This window comes from Gorilla gorilla, chromosome 16, assembly GCF_029281585.2.
Source record: "Gorilla gorilla gorilla isolate KB3781 chromosome 16, NHGRI_mGorGor1-v2.1_pri, whole genome shotgun sequence".
In the NCBI taxonomy this organism is placed as follows: domain Eukaryota; kingdom Metazoa; phylum Chordata; class Mammalia; order Primates; family Hominidae; genus Gorilla; species Gorilla gorilla.
In genome coordinates, this window is record NC_073240.2 from 59798950 (window position 1) to 59818943 (window position 19994).

Below are 19994 nucleotides of genomic sequence, written 5' to 3' on the forward strand. Positions count from 1 at the left end.
TGTTCCTGGTTTATCACTGATCCTGCTGAACTATAGATAGGGCGTGATGGCTGATCTTGGATACAGCACTGCCTGTGCTTGTGAATAAGAATAAAAGAAGATAGTGGTTTTGATAGCTTTCTGTAGGAATAGGTCATTCTATGCCTTAATTATTGTCATTTGTTCTGGTAGTAAAGTTATATACTGTAGTAACATGGGAGACCTGTAAGATTATATATTTCTGTAACCCATTTGTAGAGAGGGAAAATACTTGCTTACTAAACAGCTGTTGTACTCGCTTTTTAGGAACTGGTTTCAAAATGTATTTTATGGGCAAAACAAATCTGTGGTGCCAGAAGTTACAATAGTAGTTAACAGTTTGGTGGGCTGTAGTAATGGGAAGAAGATTTCTAGGGTGCTGGTTATGTTGTTTATCTGTGTGCCAGTTACATAGAGGTGTTAATTTTTTTAGTGTTCATTGATCTATAAACTTAGAATATGTGTGTATGCTATACTTAATAAAAACTTGTTAAAATATGTTAACATTGTTTATTCATATTTTGCACTAGTAAAGCTCTTCATTTGTCACATTTATTGCCTTTCTGATGAATATGTTTCATTTTGAGTCATGATATTTACTATTACATTATTTTCATATGTACATTGCATTGATGTAAATGCTTTAAATTCAGATCTCTTTTTGGCAGCTTGTAATTTAAGATGTTGAATGATTTAGATAGATTAGCTGTACAAAGTTTGATTTTATATTCTGCTGTATTGTTTATTTAACTGAATGATCTTCAGCAGCCCACAGTCTTGGCTCTAATCTTTTTGTATCTAAAACTGAAATGCAGTAGTTGTGTCTACTGTCAGGAGAATTCAGATTCTCATTAGAGAATTAATAGAGTAGTATGAAGGAAAAAAATAGAAAAGCTTATATTCATTAGCTCATTATTAATAGTATCAATCTAATGTAGTAACCATCTAGATGTACAGAAATATTTAATAATAACCACTTAAAAATGTCATACCAGGAGTAAAACATGTTGACTAATTAGTCTTTTGAATTTGAATCCTTTTATTTATATTTCACTGAAATAGGTTTTGAAGTAATTGTTTTATTTGACCAAATATGTTTTGTTGCTGAAGGTAGTGAGATATGCAGTAAGATCAGTTTTTGGTTAATAGAAGTTTTTAAGTAGGCTTATGCTCTATATTTACTGTATTTCTAAAAATTGAATGCATGAGTAGAGTGACCAGAGAAAAACGTTTTATAAGAATAGTAAAATAATTCATAACAGACATTTTGTGTACTGATGAGGAAAAGAGAGTTCTGCCTTTATAAGGGATCTTCTTGGTGGAATTTGAGAACTCTTCAATTAAATAGTATAATAAAACACATTAAAAATCTTTTAAATATCTAATTTTGTCTTCTAGGCTTTCCTTAAAGTTTCCCATGTCTCAATGGACTCCTGAATATAACGAGCTCTACACCTTAAAAGTGGATATGAAGAGTGAGATTCCTTCTGATGCACCAAAGACACAGGAGAGTCTGAAAGGGATCCTTTTGCATCCAGAGCCCATTGGGGCAGCCAAAAGTTTTCCTGCAGGAGTTGAGATGATTAATAGTAAAGTGGGGAATGAATTCTCTCACCTGTGTGATGATTCTCAAAAGCAAGAGAAGGACATGAATGGTAACCAGCAAGAACAAGAAAAAAGTCTCGTTGTGAGGAAAAAACGCAAAAGCCAGCAGGCTGGCCCTTCATATGTGCAGAATTGTGTTAAAGAAAACCAGGGAATATTAGGACTGAGGCAACACCTAGGGACACCAAGTGATGAAGATAATGATTCCTCTTTTAGTGATTGTCTTTCTTCTCCTTCATCTAGTCTGCATTTTGGAGATTCTGATACTGTGACTTCAGATGAGGATAAAGAAGTCTCTGTAAGACATTCCCAGACCATTTTGAATGCTAAAAGTAGAAGCCATAGTGCACGGTCTCATAAGTGGCCTCGGACTGAGACAGAATCTGTATCGGGATTGTTAATGAAAAGACCCTGTTTACATGGCAGTTCGTTACGGAGACTTCCATGCAGAAAGAGATTTGTAAAAAATAATTCCTCACAGAGGACACAGAAACAAAAAGAGAGGATATTAATGCAGAGGAAGAAACGAGAAGTGTTAGCTCGAAGAAAATATGCCTTGCTACCTAGTTCTAGTAGTTCCAGTGAGAATGACCTCAGCAGTGAATCCTCTTCTAGCTCATCAACTGAAGGAGAAGAAGATTTGTTTGTTTCTGCCAGTGAAAACCACCAAAACAATCCAGCTGTTCCCTCAGGTAAAAATGTTTAAGCTGAGTAAAACATGGAACCTATTGCATTGCATTTGTGCTTAATTTTTTGTTTGTGTCTTACTGATTTTATTTAAAGGGACTATCAGGTTCTATTAACTTTTATTTTTAAGTCATATAAATTACCAATTGCAGTATTAAACCATGACTCTAATGCTAAGATAAAAATTTAAAAAATTTCTAGTGACAAAAATATGTCAGAGTTTTTTGGGAGAATAATCCTTCATTACTTTTTTTTTTCTGAAACAGAGTCTCACTGTGTCACCCAGGCTGGAGTGCAGTGGTGCAATCTTGGCTCACTGCAACCCCCGCCTCCTGGGTTCAAGCAATTCTCCTGCCTCAGCCTCCCAGGTAGCCAGGATTACAGGTGCCCACCACCATGCCCAGCTAATTTTTGTATTTTTAGTAGAGACAGGGTTTCACTATGTTGAACAGGCTAGTCTTGAGCTCCTGATCTCAAATTATCTGCCCACCTCAGCCTCCCAAAGTGATGGGATTACAGGCATGAGCCACTGCACCTGGCCTCATTTATTACATTTTATACATATTAGATTATATTTTATATGTGTTCTTCATTTATGGTACACATTTTTTTCCTTGTGTTTCTTTAATATGCTTGACTGTTATGAATACTTTTTCAGCTACCTATATGATGGATTCAGCCATAGTAAGAACAGTTCTAGTCACTAAAAAAGACTGGTTAATTTTTTTTCCTTTTTTTTTTTGAGGCAGCATCTGGCTTTGTTGCTCAGGCTGGAGTATAGTGATGCAGTCTTGGTTCACTGCAACCTTCACCTCCTGGGCTCAAGCCGTCCTCCCACCTCAGCGCCTCAAATAGCTGGGACTATAGGCACACACCACCACACCTGGCTTATTTTTGTATTTTTTGTAGAGATGGGTTTTGTCAAGTTTCCCAGGCTGGTCTTAAACTCCTTAGCTCAGGTGATCCACCTGCCTTGGGCTCTCAATATTTTTTCTTTAAGTACTGTATTCTTGTTGTTTGCTGTTATCATGTTCTTTATAGCTGAAAAATAATTTCAAGTATTTGAGTGGTAACTTTTATTCTAATACTAGGACCCAGAGACTTTTAGTCTCCACAGTGCATATGATACATCAATTAAAATTGGATAGGGACTATTTCCTATCAGTGCTCTTGAGCGTGTGTGCTCTTGCTCATGCGTGCTGACTCTCTCTCTCTCTCTCACACACACAGAGTAAATGTGATATTTAAGTAGAATAAGTTTATTTGCAGACAGTCCTGAAATGTATGTTCCATGTATACAAACCATCCTAAGATAATGCATCAGTTTTACAGTTGTAATTTAAAGGGAGTTGTTGAAGTGAGCATTGAAGAGCTGTCTGAACTGAGGGAAAAGATTAATTTCTTGTGAAATTAGGGAATAGGGCAATGGGCCTAGGGAGAGCTTTCTAAAGGGCTAGCTAGGTCATGGTTTCTAATACTAACATAAGCTTTCTCAGTTTTACCTTATGTCTTGCCTGTTAAGGTCAGGGCCTGCTAGTCTACTTTTGGATGTGCCATTTCTTCTTCTCTTCTTCTTCTTCTTTATGAGTCCCTTCCTTTTCCAAGAATCTCTTTCCTTTTTCATCTGTATTTTTCTATTTTTGCCAGAACCCTAAACCAGTAAACTTATTAATCTTAGGCTTGGCCATGTTCAGATCAGTTTTACCTACACAAATACTTTTTTGAGAAGAGTTCATTTTGATCATGTACAGCCAGCTGAGAGGAGTGTAGAATAACCATTGCCAGAGATTTCCTGAGAATAAGGGAAATGAGGAGTTGTCTTGCTTAATTGTCACATTTTCCTCAAGTGGTCAGAATGTGCATGTACTAGTTTTGGGAGTGAGTACAGCAGAGCTCAGTTTGTGCTTGAAGTCAGTGAGACAGGATGGTTGATGTGGAGCAGAAGTTCTAAGGAGCTGATGTTTATAGGGGAATGAGAATATAGTAATTGAATGTCATTATCAGTGCCAGGGGTTCATATAGCCTCAAGTATTAAGGGGAAGTCCAAACTTAATTCATTTAAAAATCTTATTTAATACTTACTGTAGCGTGTGTGTTTTTTTTCATTGCCTTTCTTGGCAGAATTACGTTATTTTAACTACATTATTTTCAGACACTACCCTCAAACATTAGAAACAAAAATCCAAAATGTTGAAACCAAGTACATCCAATGTTTTCTGGTTTCTAGACAAGTGATTTGCTTTAAACTGGTTTTAAAAAAAATAATGATTTAATAACATTCACACGATATGGAATTTTAAAAGTATCAAGTAAGTATAAAATAGAAAATAAAAGTTTATCTCTTCTTCAGATCCTCCAGTGTTACTATTAACCAGAAGTAATCACTATTAGTAGTTTCTTATCTCCTTCAGAAAATGTGAAAGGCTATTCAAGGATAAATAATGTGGCTCTTTTTATATCACTATGTATAGTTTTCTCATTCTTCTTGACATTTGCATAGTATTCCCTTTGTATGGATGTTCCATAATTTATTTAATCAGCTTTTGTTAGTGGATATTTGCTGCATTGAGCAACACTGTGCTTGCGTTTTATACACCTATGTAAGTATATCCTAAGGAATAATTACTGAAAGTGTTTCAGAGGGTATATGCATTGAAAATGTTGTTGGCTGTTGTTACCAGAATGCCCTCCAAGAAGTTTGCATTAAATTCCTCGATGATAATGTCATGATGATAATAAAAATATCTAACACTGGTTGAATGTTCACTCTGTGCCAGTAATGTTCTATTTTATGTGTATTCTCATTGAATCCTTCCAGTACTCATATGAGATGGATTCTGTTATCACACTCATATTACAGATGAAGCATTTGGAACATCAGTTTGGAATGATTTTTTAAAAACTATTTTCAGAATAGTTAAACTGAAATATTAATGAGACTTAGCTCTATTATCAAGAAATCTCAGCTCTTTCAAATAATTAACTTCCTTAGATTCTTAGGAGATAGGTTATTTCCTAGTCATATTTTGAGTGATTCAAATAAAGTGATTTGGCAAAAAGTCTTAGCTAATTCAAATTGGTAGAACTAGAACTTGAACTCAGGCTTCCTGGATAGAGTTGGAATGTCTAAACTTTTAATTTGACTTATTTACTACATGTTAATATGATTTGTATGGTTGAATGGATATTAGTTACTCTGGAACTTCTGGGACAACTTTTTCATACAATGTGCATGTATTAATCCATTGTCACACTGCTAATAAAGACATACCCAAGACTGGGTAATTTATAAAGGAAAGAGGTTTAATTGGCTTACAGTTCCACATGGCTGGGGAGGCCTCACAATTATGGCAGAAGGTGAATGAGGAGCAAAGTCACGTCTTACATGGCAGCAGGCAAGAGAGAGCTTGTGCAGGGGAACTCCCATTTATAAAACCATCAGACCTTGTGAGACTTACTCACTACCATGAGAACATGGTATGTGGGAAACTGCCCCCATGAATTATGTCCACCTGGCCCTGTCTATGACACGTGGGAATTATTACAAGTCAAGGTGAGATTTGGGTAGGGATACAGCCAGACCATATCATTCTGCCCCTGCCCCTTCCAAATCCCATGTCCTCATATTTCAAAACCAATCATGCCTTCCCAACTGTCCCCCAAAGTCTTAACTCATTTCAGTATTTACTCAAAAGTCCACAGTCCAAAGTCTCATCTGAGACAAGGCAAGTCCCTTCTGCCTATGAGCCTGTAAAATTAGAAGCAAGTTAGTTCCTAGATGCAATGAGGGTACAGACATTGGGTAATTATACCCGTTAATATTTCGTTCCACATAACTTATGCAAATTTCTGAGCTGGTTTGAATTTCTCCCCATAAAATGGGTTTCCTTTTTTATCACATTGTCGGGCTGCAAATTTTGCAAATTTTTATGCTCTGCTTCCTCTTGAATGCTTTGCTCTTAGAAATTACTTTTCCATATATCCTAAATCATCTCTCTCAAGTTCAAGGTTCCAGAGACCTCTAAGGCAGAGGCAAAATGCTGCCAGTCTCTTTGCATAGCAAGAGTGACCCATTTACTCCAGTTCCCAAGAAGTTCCTTGTCTACATCTGAGGCTACCTCAGCCTGGACTTTATTGTCCATATCACTGTCAGCATTTTGGTCAAAGCCATTCAACAAGTCTCTAGGAAGTTCCAAACTTCCCCACATCTTATCTTTGGAGCTCTCCAAACTTTTGCAACCTCTGCCAGTTACCCAGTTAGAAAGTTGCTTCCACATTTTCAGATATCTTTACAGAATCACCCCACTCTGTTAGTACCAATTTACTGTATTAGTTCATTCTCATGTTGCTAATAAAGACATACCCGAGACTGGGTAATTTATTCTATTTTTATTTATTTATTATTTTTTTGAGACAGTCTTACTCTGTGGCCCAGGCTGGAGTGCAGTGGTGTGATCTTGGCTCACTGCAACCTCTGCCTCCTGGGTTAAAATGCCATTCCTGCCTCAGCCTCACGAGTAGCTGGGATGACAGGCCTGCACCACCACGCCCAGCTAATCTTTGTATTTTTATTAGAGACTGGGTTTCACCATGGTGGCCGGGCTGGTCTCAAACTCCTGGTCTCAAGAGATCCGCTGCCTACCTCAGCCTCCCAAAGTGCTGGGATTACAGGTGTGAGTCACCGCACCCGGCCAAGACTGGGTAACTTGAAAGAGGTTTAATTGACTCACAGTTCCACATGGCTGGTCAGGCCTCACAATCATGGCAGGTCATTGAGGAGCAAAGTCACATCTTACATGGCAGCAGGCAAGAGAGAGCTTGTGCAAGGAACTTGGCATTTATAAAATCATCAGATCTCATGAGACTTGTTCACTACCGTGAGAACATGGTATTTGGGAAAATTGCCCCCATGATTCAGTTATCTCTACCTGGCCCCACCCTTGGCATGTGGGCATTATTACAATTCAAGGTGAGATTTGGGTGGGGACAAAGCCAAACCATATCGGTGCATCAATATTTATTGGCTATTGGGAAATGAACTGATGGAAAAATGTTTTACATTTTAAGTATTTTGTAATATCTTAAAATACTCCAAGGCGCAACAGTTGTATATAATTAACTGACTTTATGTCATCAGTTCATTTGTGGTTCTTTTTGGTTTGGTTTCGTTTGCTTTTTGAGACAGTCTTATCTGTTGCCCAGGTTGGAGTGCAGTGGTGCGATTATGACTTGCTGCAGCCTCAACCTGCTTGGGCTCAGGTGATCCTCCCACCTCAGCCTCCCTAGTAGCTGGGACAGCAGCAGGTGTGTGCAACTACAGTTGACTAATTTTTTTTTTTTTTTTTTTTTTTGTAGAGACAGGGTTTTGTCATGTTGCCTAGGCTGGTCTCGAACTCCTGGGCTTAAGTGATCTGCCTGCCTCGGCCTCCCAAAGTGCTGGATTACAGGTGCGAGCCACTGCACGTAACCAGTGTATTTGTTATAATCAACAGATTTCTGGAAAATATTTGCTTCTTGCTGTCCCATTATTAATTGGCTTTTAACTTTATTAGGGATTTCTATTTATGTGTAGAAAGCCAAAATGATATGTTACTTGGGTTATTAGCCTGTTATACATTCAGTTTTTCCCAGTTGCCAGTGAGGCTGATAATTTATACATTCTGTTTTGTTACTGCAATATGTCAAGAACTCCAGATATTTAAAATAACCTAACAGAAGCTAGGTTTGAGAATAGGTGTTAATTTTATTAATATATTTCTAAGATCTATTCAGAGAACCTTACTGGAACTAATTAACATTTAATAACACTAAAACCTTGGGTTTCCCAATTAATTATGGATATGAGGACTTCTTTATACTTTATTAACTTTAAAATTAATAGGTATTGCCAGGCGTGGTGGCTCACGCCTGTAATCCCAGCACTTTGGGAGGCCAAGGCGGGTGGATCACCTGAGGTCTGGAGTTCGAGACCAGCCTGACCAACATGGAGAAACCCCGTCTGTACTAAAAATACAAAATAAGCTGGGCGTGGTGGCGCATGCCTGTAATCCCAGCTACTTGGGAGGCTGAGGCAGGAGAATGGCTTGAACCTGGGAAGCAGAGGTTGCTGTGAGCCAAGATCACGCCATTGCACTCCAGCCTGGGCAACAAGAGCGAAACTCCCTCTCAAAAAAAAAAGTAGGTATTACAGATTATATCTCCTTCAGTCTTCAAGGAAATGTAAATGTCAAATATGCTCCTAAATAAGAGAGCTTAAGTCAGTCCCATTTTACCACTGAGGAGAAAAAGAAGTTTTGTCTATCTTGCTTTGAAATAGAAAGTTTTAAGGCTGTTGTTAAAATAGTCATATGTCTTATTAACTTATTTACATATAAGATATTGAAAAAATGTTAATTTAAAGTTAGTGATTATTACCCACATTTCCTGAAAATAATTTTATTCACACAAGCATCGTAGACATTGATGTCCTGGTAATTGCTAGAACCATTTTTTAAGTCATCACAATTTTTGAGAGCATAGGATCCTCATCTGCTTTGTGTGAGGTATGCCACACACTGACTCCATGAGTGATGCATCACTAGAAACTTTGTCTCAAACTACAAATATCATTTTACCTTATATTAGTCTTTAAAAAATTATCTAATAGCTGTATATATATATATATTTTCCATGTGTAGTCCATACTGTATTGACTTTTTAAGCTTTTTTAAAAGTTTGCTTAAAAAGATAACCCTTGGAATTGTAGAGTCCCAGGATCAGGAATTATATCTAAAGCTGTGAATACTTCTATCCCTGTTTTTGTAAAAATAGCATTGATTGAGTTATAGTTTTTGGTTTTATGATTTTATTTGGGAACTTTTAGACTTACACAAAAACAGAAATATGCAATGAACTCCCATATAATCATCATCTCGCTTCAGTTGTTGACATTCTGCCATTCTTAATTCATTTCTAACCCCTTTTTTTCCTGGAGAATTTCACAAAAATTGTAGACATCATTTTACTCATAGAAACTTCAACACACATGGTTTAATTCTTTTTTATATATGGCATCATTTCTGTAAACTGGTAGTTAGGTCTAAAAGCTTGATTAGGTTCAAGTTTAGTTCCGGCAGTACTTTGTTGATGATACTGTGTGCTTTCTGTTGCGTCACAGATTGAGCTTGATCAGAGGGTTCAGATATTGTCATTCTGATCCTTCCATTATAAAGTTCCCCTTCACTGTTTTCTGTAATGTTTTTTAGCAGTTATTAATGGTCTTGCCCAGATTCATTATATTAGGGGTGCAAAATATTGATTTTTTTTATTTTTTGAAATGGAGTTTCACTTTCGTTGCCCAGGCTGGAGTGCAATGACACGATCTCAGCTCACCGCAACCTCTGCCTCCTGTGTTCAAGTGATTCTCCTGCGTCTGCCTCCCGAGTAGCTGGGATTACAGGCACGTGCCACCATACCTGGCTAATTTTTTATTTTTAGTAGAGATGAGGTTTCTCCATGTTGGTCATGCTGGTCTCGAACTCCTAACCTCAGGTCATCTGCTCCCCTTGGCCTCCCAAAGTGCTGGGATTACAGGTGTGAGCCACCACTCCCGGCCTTGATATTCTAATTCTATCATTTTGCTTAGGTTTATTATCTGAGGTTCTTCTATAAAGGAAGAACACTTTGTTCATCAGCTCATTGGTTATTCTGAAATTCTGTTGATACAGGAAAGGCAAGATGAATGCTTGATTTTCTTCCTTCATTTACCATTTCTCAGAATGACTTGGTTATTCTAGCAGCATCCAAAGAGGTTTTTTCACTTTTGAGTATCATTATGAATGCATGAATTTTAGTATATTTGATGGGTTTCAGTTTGTTCCAGTCTTTTTATACTTTTTAAAATGATTTCATCTTTGGCCATTGGGAACATCTTCAAACTGGGTCATTGTCTTTTTGATGCCATCCTAGTAGTCGTTGATAACTTCCCTCCTCTCTGGTATATCAGGTTGGTGCAGATTAATCTACAGTTCCTGCCCCAGACCTAGAAACAGCTATTCCTTTAAGAACTCCTGATTTTTTTTTTGAAACGGAGTCTTGTTCTGTTGCCAGGCTGGAGTGCAGTGGTGCGATATTGGCTCAGTACAACCTCTGCCTCCCAGGTTCAAGCGATTCCCCTGCCTCAGCCTCCTGAGTAGCTGGGACTACAGGCGCATGCCACCGTGCCCAGCTAATTTTTTGTATTTTAGTAGAGACGGGGTTTCACCACGTTGGCCAGCATGGTCTCGATCTCCTGACCTCATGATCCACCTGCCTCAGCCTCCTCAGGTGCTGGGATTACAGGTGTGAGCCACTGCGCCCTGCCCGATTTTCTTTTATTGGGAGGTGATAGAGACTACAGTCTGGGAATTAAGGTGGTTTTTGCTCTGCTGGGTTGCCAATGCTTTTGGCTTTTTTGAATTTAACCTAATTTTTTTTTTTTTAAAGGGACGGTCTCACTCTGTTGCCTAGGCTGGAGAGCAGTGGTACATTCATAGCTCTTTGCAGACTTGACCTCCTGGGCTCAAGTGATCCTCCTGCCTCAGCCTTCTGAGTACTTGGGACTACAGCACATGCCATCTTGCTCCACTAATTTTTAAATTATATTTTAATTTTTTTTTTTAGAGATGAGATCTTCTTAACGTTGCCCAGTTTGGTCTCAAAATTCCTGGCCTCAGCTTATCCTACCATGTTAGCCTCCTCATTTGCTGCAATTACAGGTTTGATGTGAACCACCGTGCCTAGCACATTTTGACTGTTTTAACAGACAAAGCTAGAAATGTAAAGATTTTAGAAAAAAATAAATCTTTAATTTAAGTGAATATTTCCACTGCAAGTTTAGGATTAGGGTTTTTATGTAAGTTGTTGTTTTATATTTGTATTTGTTCTTACACTGAAAACTCTGATTCTTAACAATATTAACCATTGCTTATTTGCCTTGTCGTATGTATGCCATAAATACGTACACATAAGTGAACTAGTTTCAACATAAAAATTACTTTTAATGGCAAAACCACCGTTGCTTTTGCACTAACCTAATACAGTAATTCTAATTAATACAGTTTAAGTATTTTGTTTTGTATAGTGTCTTTTTGCCCTTGGCCAGTTTTCTGTGTGGTTATGCCACCAATTTCACATGCATTTAGGTTCATTTATTTCAGGGTTGGCTTTTTTAAAGATATTTTTAAAAAATTTAATTTCGCTTTTTAAATTATGTAAAACATTTACCTAGCTTCAGAGTCAAAACTTTAAAACAAGATATACTCAGGTCTTAATTTAGTTTTGGTTAACTCTTTGATTTTTTTCTTCAAAAATATACCCAAAATATGACCCTCTTCTCTTACTCAAAAGTGTCTCTTGCTTTTTTCACTTAATATATGCTATTGTTGGGGTATACAGAGATACTGTAGAGGAATGAAAGTATATATCTCTGTATATCTCATTTCTTTTTATTCCTTTTGTTGTTAAGCTTCATCATACTCCCTTGCATGGTTGTAGCAGTTTGTTCAACCAGTCTCTATTGATAAACAGTTTGCAGACTTTTTTTTTTATTATTATAAATAGCACTGCAATAAATAGCTTTTCTTGACCCAGTGTGGTGTCTCACGCCTGTAATTCCAGCACTTTGGGAGGCCGAGGTGGGTGGATCATGAGGTCAGGAATTCAAGACCAGCCCGATCAACATGGTGAAACTCCGTCTCTACCAAAAATACAAAAATTAGCCGGGTGTGGTGGCTGCACCTGTAATCCCAGCTACTCAAGAGGCTGAGGCAGGAGAACTGCTTGAACCCAGGAGGCGGAGGTTGCAGTGAGCCGAGATCTAGAGATTGTGCCACTGCACTCCAGCCTGGGTGACAGAGTGGGACTCTGTCTCAAAAGAAAAAAAAATTCCTGCAATAAATAGCTTTTTGTATATGTCATTTCATATTTGTTTGACAGTGTGTCTTTGGGATAGAATTCTAGAAGGCAGTTGTTGAATAAAGGATAAATGCATATGTTATTTTGTAAAATATGGCCACATTTTTCTCCGTGGTGATTGTAACCATTTTGAATGCTCACCGGCAAGGGTGCCTGTTTTCTCAAAATCCTTCCAACAGAATATGTTGTCAGATTTTAGGGGGTTTTTGGTCCATCTGATAGCTGAGAAATAGTATGTCAGTACATTTAAAATTTGTATTTTTTATTTTTTTTAATGTGTAATGTGTATCTTTTCATATGTTTTAAAAACCTTAGGTCATTTGCATTTCTTTTCCTGTGATCAGTCTGTTCATATATATATATATATATTTTTGCCTGTTTTGATATCAGGATATTGGTCTTCATTCTTCTGTCCATTTTTAGAAGCTTTTTATGTATTACCAATATAAGTCCTATATAATACACACATTTTTCACAAATTAATTAGTAGTTTCTTGACTTACATACTTTTATGCCAAATTTTTTTTTCTTTTTTTGAGACAGGATCTCACTCTGTCACCCAGGATGGAGTGCAGCATATTGCTGTCTCGGCTCATTGCAACCTCAGCCTCCCACGCTTAAGCAATCCTCCCACCTCAGCCTCCTGAGTAGCTGGGACCACAAGCGCACACCCCCACGCCTGGCTAATTTTTGTATTTTTTGGAGGGATGGGGTTTTGCCATGTTGCCCAGGCTGGTCTTGAACTTCTGAGCTCAAGTGATCCACCCGCTTGGCCTCACAAGGTACTGGGATTATAGGCGTGAGCCACTATGCCTGTCCAACATTTTTTTTCACAAGTCATATTTATCAACTTTTATTCTTACTGCTTCTGGATTTTGAATCATAATTAGGAATACTTTTACCACTCCAAAGTTCTAGCAAAATTAGCCCATTTCCCCCCAGTCCTTGTACTTAATTCATTTTTAACATTTAGAGCATAGATCCATTTGGTGTTTATCCTTATGTATAATAGGAAAAATGGACCAAATTTTTTCATGTGACTATACAGTTGTCCCCAAACCAGTCATTAACATCTTTTTCCTGTTGACTTGAGATATGCTACCTTTGTCACATGTTAAATTTTCCACATGCATTTGGGCCTGTTTATGGAGTTTTTACTCTGTCTTATTGCTCTGTCTGTCCATGTACAGGAAGAACACTCTTTTAATTATAAAATCTTTAATGTTTTCCTAGATGTTGTTGTTTGTTTATTCCTCCAAGTGAACTTTATAATCAGTTTGTTTACATGGAGGTGTTTGGGGGTGGGGTGGTCTATGATGGTATTTTTATTGGGATTCCATTACATTACAGAGAGTTGACATCTTGGGATTTTGAGTCCTTGTATTCCAGAATATGGGATGTCTTCATTTGTTGATGTCTAGTTTTGTATCTTGCAGAGAGCATTTTATGTTCTTTTAAAAATTATTGAGGTATAATTAACTACTATAAAATTCATTTTAACTATTATAAAATTCATTCATTTAAAGTGTACAATTTAGTGGTTTTTTTTTTTTTTTTTTTTTGAGACAGGGTCTCATTTTGTTGCCCAGGCTGGAGTGCAGTGGTGCGATCTCCGCTCACTGCAGCCTCCGCCTCCAGGGTTCAAGTGATTCTCCCACCTCAGCCTTCCAAGCAGCTGGGATTAGAGGTACCCACCACCTCACCCAGCTGATTTTTGTATTATTTGGTAGAGACGGGGTTTTCACCATGTTGGCCAGACTGGTCTTGAACTCCTGGACCTCAGGTGATCTGCCTGCCTTGGCCTTGCAAAGTGCTGGGCTTGCAGGTGTGAGCCACCGCACCCAGCCCAATTCAGTGATTTTTTTAAAGTGTATTTAGAGTTGTGCAATAATCACCACAGTGATATGATAACAATATTCTAATACGGTTTTAGAATATGTTTATCAATCCCAGAAGATCCCTCCTGTTTTCTTAATGTCGGTCTCTGTTCCTACTTTCATTCCCCTCAACCTCTGATTTGCTGTATCTATAAATGTGCCTTTTGTGGGCACTTCATATAAATGAAATCATATAATACATGGTCTTTACTGTCTGGCTTCTTTTACTTGGCATTTTTTTTTTTTTTTTTTTGAGGCAGGTCTTGCTCTGTTGCCCAAGCTGGAGTGCAGTGGTGATCACAGCTCACTGCAACCTCTGCTTCTCAGACTCAAGCAGTCCTCCTATCTCAGCCTCTCGTAGCTAGGACTACAGGTGCATGTCACCATGTCTGGCTAATTTTTGTATTTTTTTGTAGAGATGAGATTTCTCCATGTTGTCCAGCCTGGTCTCCGACTGCTAGGCTCAGGCAGTCCACCTGCCTTGGCCTTGCAAAGTGCTTGGATTACAGACATGAGCTACTGGGCCCCGCCTAAGTTAGCATAATTTTTTGAGGAGGTTAATCCATGTTGTAGCAGGTATCAGTAATTAGTTTTTATTTTATTAGTTATAGTATTCTGTTGTATAGATATACCACATTGTGTTTATCTAGTTGTCAGTGATGGTGTGTTTTTTTGTTTGTTTGTTTTCTGTTTTTTGAGACAGAATCTTGTTCTGTTGCCCAGGCTGGAGTGCAGTGGTGTGATCTCAGCTCACTGCAACCTCCACCTCCCGGGTTCATGTGATTCTCCTGCCTCAGCCTGTAGCTGGATTACATGTGATTCTCCTGCCCCAGCCAGTAGCTGGGATTACAGGCGCACACCACCATGCCCAGCTAATTTTTTGTATTTTTAGTAGAGATGGGGTTTCACTATGTTGGCCAGACTGGTCTTGAACTCCTGACCTCGTGATTTGCCCGCCTTGGCCTCCCAGAGTGTTGGGATTACAGGCGTGAGCCACTGCAACTGGCTGGAATTGTTTAAGTGATTTATTCCTTGGCTGGGCCCTGGTCCTGTTTGTGTTTCTGCACTGCCATTAGTCATGAAGATGAGATATGACATCTATAAGGCTAGTGAGCAGACTCCTGTAGGTAGGTAGAGGTCAAGGGCGTTTTGAATTGTTTCCAGTATTTGCTATTGTGAAAATGCTACAGTGAACATTTGGGTACAAATCTTTGTGTACATATATGTTTTCATTTCTGTTGGAAAGATACCAACAGAGGAGTCCCAAAGTAGAGTCATTTGCTTATACCTTCAGTAACTTTAATTGTGACTATAAAAGACGAGAGCAGTGGCAAAAGCATCTGGTAGCAGGAAAATGCTTTTGATAGTAACTAGGCACCCACATGTTTAGTAGGTATGGTACCATGGTGTCATTTATGAAAAGAATATGAGCTTTAGAATTGGAATTAGCTTTGAATTTTAAGTGTTGCTTATTTTCTTGCAAGTCACTTAAACTTTCTAAGCTTCAGTTTCTTGATGAGGCTAGACATGCATAATACTATATGTGGCACAAAGTTTGTGCTCACAGATTGGAAACTGTCTTTTTTTTTCTGGTGGGGGGAGGCAGAGTTTCGCTTTTGCCACCCAGGCTGGAGTGCAATGGCGCAATCTCGGCTCACTGCAACCTCTACCTCCCGTGTTCAAGCGATTCTCCTGCCTCAGCCTCATGAGTAGCTGGGATTAGAGGCACATGTCACCATGCCCAGCTCATTTTTGTATTATTAATAGAGACGGGGTTTTGCCATGTTGGCCACATTGGTCTCAAACTCCTGACCTCAGGTGATCCACCTGCCTTGGCCTCCCAAAGTGCTGGGTTTACAGGCATGAGCCACCACGCCTGGCCATGGAAACTCTTCTTACTGTTAGCATCATTCCAGTCTTAAGGCACAGAGAGACTAAGGTAATCAGTGAGTATAGTGGCTAACGTTGCTTATTGCTGATGCCAAGAGAATCTGTGATCTCTTACCAGGAAATAGAAATGGGCTTTGAAGAGTTCATAAAGAACTCTAGCAGAGAAACCATTGTTTTTGTTATCATTGTTGTACTACTCATATTCTTTCTAGCCTGGTAGCCAGAGAAATATGTTATTTTTCTCATGATGTTTTAAAAGCTATAAACAACCTAACTAACCTTAAAAAAAAAAACAATTCAAAGAAAATCACCCACAGTCCTACCACTGTCTTAGCCATACTCGTTTTTTATCCTTTAGTATTTCTAAATGTAAAAGATAAAATGAAAATAAAGTTGACGCAGTAAGAAGTGACCTATTCTCTTGATTTTCTTTTAAGTTGTGCTATTTAATAAGATTAACTTTATAATTTTTGAAATGTTTCCCTTTTTAAAATTTTGGTTTAAATAACTTATCTTAGAAAACACTGGATTGTAGATGCCAAAATGTTGCCTGTTGTGAATATGCTTTAGTTATATAATTTTTATGTATTATGTTCAAGTTATGCATAAAGTCCTTTTTAGAAAAATAATGATGTTTAAGCAATAGAATAAGAGTGCCTAAGCAAGCTATTTATATACTTTTAGTTACATAATCTCTGTATTCATAAAAAGTTATATAAATTGAATTTTCATGCATTAGCAAAGCTAGCTTTGTATCATTTATCATTGAGGTTTCAAAATGTTACATAAGCCATGTAAAAGGTGTTCGATAATGTTAGCTTATTTTTTACAGTTTTTTTTTAAGTCTTTCCTCTTTTTTTTTTTTTTTTTTTTTGAGACAGACTTTTTGCTCTTGTCACCCAGGCCTGGAGTGCAGTGGCACGATCTTGGCTCACTGCAACCTCTGCCTCCCGGGTTCAAGTGATTCTCCTGCCTCAGCCTCCCTAGTAGCTGGGACTACAGGCACCTGCCACCACACCTGGCTACTTTTTGTATTTTTAGTAGAGACGGGGGTTTCACCATGTTGGCCAGGTTGGTCTCGATCTCCTGACCTTGTGATCTGCCCGTCTTGGCCTCCCAAAGTGCTGGGATTACAGGCGTGAGACACTGTGCCTGGCCTTAGTTTTTCCTCTTTTTAAAAACAGGTTTTAAAAGAAATTTTGTGTACAGATAAATGGAGAAAAATCATAAATAAAGTTGACATACAGATATAACTTTTCTCCATGTCGAACTGGTAATGCCCAGTTTATGGGTTGAAATAAGGAAAGTTTTTTAAAAAATATGACTTGTCGTTGATACATAATGCTTTTAGTTTTAAATGTAGTTTTACCACCATACTTAATTCCATATTTAATAATTTGAGTTAATTAACAAGTAACATGTCTGCAAAGTCAGTGGTTAGCTGGATTAATATCTCAAGGTTCCTTTTGTACTTCTACCTTAAGCTGCATTGTGTTTATGAAGCAAGAGTTGGAAAATGATTTGGAAATTCAATCTACAATATTATTTTAAATAGCCACTTGGGTGCTACTGTTTTGTTTTTCTGCCTGTAAGATATATATTTGCACTGTTAAAAATGCATTTTACCTCAGTCTGTGTCATCTTTAGGACTTAAAAACCACTTCAAATATTTTCACATCTCATAACTCCTAATAAATGTTATGTTTTCTAATTGATAATAACATTTCGCAAATATTCCAGAATATAAATACAATATTATTAAGTAATTTTTAAAACGTTTCTGTAAATCAGATAATCTTTCATTATCTCCCTTATTTACCAGTGTGTGCTCCTATTTGCTGCTTTTTTTTTTTTCCCTTTAATTTTTTGAGACAGGATTTCATTCTGTTGCCCAGGCTGGACTGCAGTGGCGCCATCAGGGGTCCCTGCAGCCTCAGCCTCCAGGGCTAAGGTGATCCTCCCACGTCAGCCTCCTGGGTAGCTGGTACTGCAGGCACATGCCACCACACCTGGCTAATTTTTTATTTTTTGTAGAAATGAGGTTTCACCATGTTACCCAGGCTGGTCTTGCACTCCTGGGCTCAAGTGATCTGCCCACCTCAGCCTACCAGATTGCTGTGATTACGGGCGTCAGCCTCTGTACCTGGCCTGTTCTGTTCTTTGGAGTATTATATATTCATATGCAGAAAAGATAAATTTAGACCTTTTACCTGTTGTCTGACACAGAAATTAACAAAGTAGATCATAGACCTAAATGTAAGAACTAAATGATACAAGTTCTAGAATAAGGCATAGGAGAAAATCTCAGTGACCTTGGGTTAGACAAAGGTTTCTTAAATATGTCACCAAAATCACAATCCATAAAAGAAGATGCCAATTTGAACATTAAAATTAGAGACTTTTGTGCTTCAAAAGACACTATTAAGAAAATGAAAAGGCATGTCACAGACTGGGAGAAAATATTTGCGAATAGTATATCTGAGAAAAGACTTGTATTCAGGATATATAAGGAACTCTTTATTTTTTATTATTATTATTTTGAGACACAGGGTCTCACTCTGTTGTCCAGGCTGGAGTACAATGGCACAATCTCGGCTCACTGCAGACTCGGCCCCCTGGTTTCAAGTGGTCCTCCCACCTCAGCCTCCGGAGTAGCTTTTGTTGAGACGAGGTTTTGCCATGTTGCCCAGGCTGGTCTTGAACTCCTAGGCTCAAGCAATCCACCTGCCTCAGCCTCCCAAAATGCTGGGATTACAGGCATGAGCCATCATGTCTGGCCAGGAATTCTTATAATTCAACAGTGAGACCAAAAGCTCAGATTAAACATGGTCAGAAGAATAGACATTTCACCAAAGTGGCTAATAAAATTAGGCTTGGCACGGTGGCTCACATCTATAATCCTAGCACTTTGGGAGTCCAAGGTAGGAAGATCACTTGAGCTCAGGAATTCGAGACCAGCCTGAGCAACATAGGAGATCTCATTTGTATGAAAAATTTAAAAATTAGCTGGGCATGGTGGCAGGTACCTGTAGTCGCAGCTACTGGGGTGGCTAAGGTGGGAGGATTGCTTGAGCCCGGGAGGTCAAGGCTGCAGTGAGCTATTATCGTGCCACTGTACTCCAGCCTGGGCATTGGAGCAAGACACTTTCTCAAACACAGACAAAAACCAGAGTAACTAATAATCACATGAAAAAATGCTCAGCACCATTAGTTATTTTATGTTTTTTTATATTATTATTATGTTTTGAAACAAGGTCTGGCTCTGTTGCCCAGGCTGGAGTGCACTGGTGCCATCTTGGCTCACTGCAACCTGCGTCTCCCAGGCTCAAGCTATCTTCCTACCTCAGCCTCCCAAGTATCTGGGACTACAGGCATGTGCTACCATGCCCAGGTAATTTTTATGTTTTTTGTAGAGACAGGGTTTCGCCATGTTGCCCAGGCTGGATTGAACTCCTTAGCTCGAGCAATCTGCCTGCCTCAGTCTCCCGAAGTGCTGGGATTATAGGCGTGAGCCACTGTATCCAGCCTACTTATTTTAGAAATGGTTATTAAAACCACAATGAGATACCACATATAGCCACTGAAACAAGTTTAATGAAAAAGAAACAATAATAGGTACTGGCGAGGATGTGGAGAACCTGAAACCTTCGTTTCCCTATTGGGAATGTAAAGTCGTAGAGCCACTTAGGGAAACAACTTGGCAGTTCCTTAAAAAGTTAAACAAACTTACCATAGAACCTAGAAATTACATTCCTAAGTATTTACCTAAGAGAAATGAAAGCACATGTTTGTAGGAAGACTTATACATGAATGTTCATAGCTACTTTATTTGTAATATGCAAAAACTGAGCAAAACCCAAATGTCCATCAGTGGATGAATGGATAAAGTATGTTATATCCGTATGATTGGATACTACTCAGCAATAAAAAAAGTATGAATATTGATACAACAAATGAATATATTTCAACATAAATACGCTGAGT

At 38.3% G+C, this 19994-nt stretch overlaps 1 protein-coding gene across 8 annotated transcripts in view; it reads left to right on the plus strand.

Annotated features, from left to right (window-relative positions):
* RNF111 (ring finger protein 111) overlaps positions 1-19994 on the plus strand; it is a 106664-nt gene that overhangs the window by 38653 nt on the left and 48017 nt on the right. For all 8 annotated transcript variants that reach the window (XM_063699030.1, XM_063699029.1, XM_063699033.1 and 5 more), the window contains exon 2: positions 1417-2315. In XM_063699030.1, the coding sequence (XP_063555100.1) occupies positions 1417-2315 (899 nt within the window). The remainder of the gene's footprint in view (positions 1-1416; positions 2316-19994) is intronic.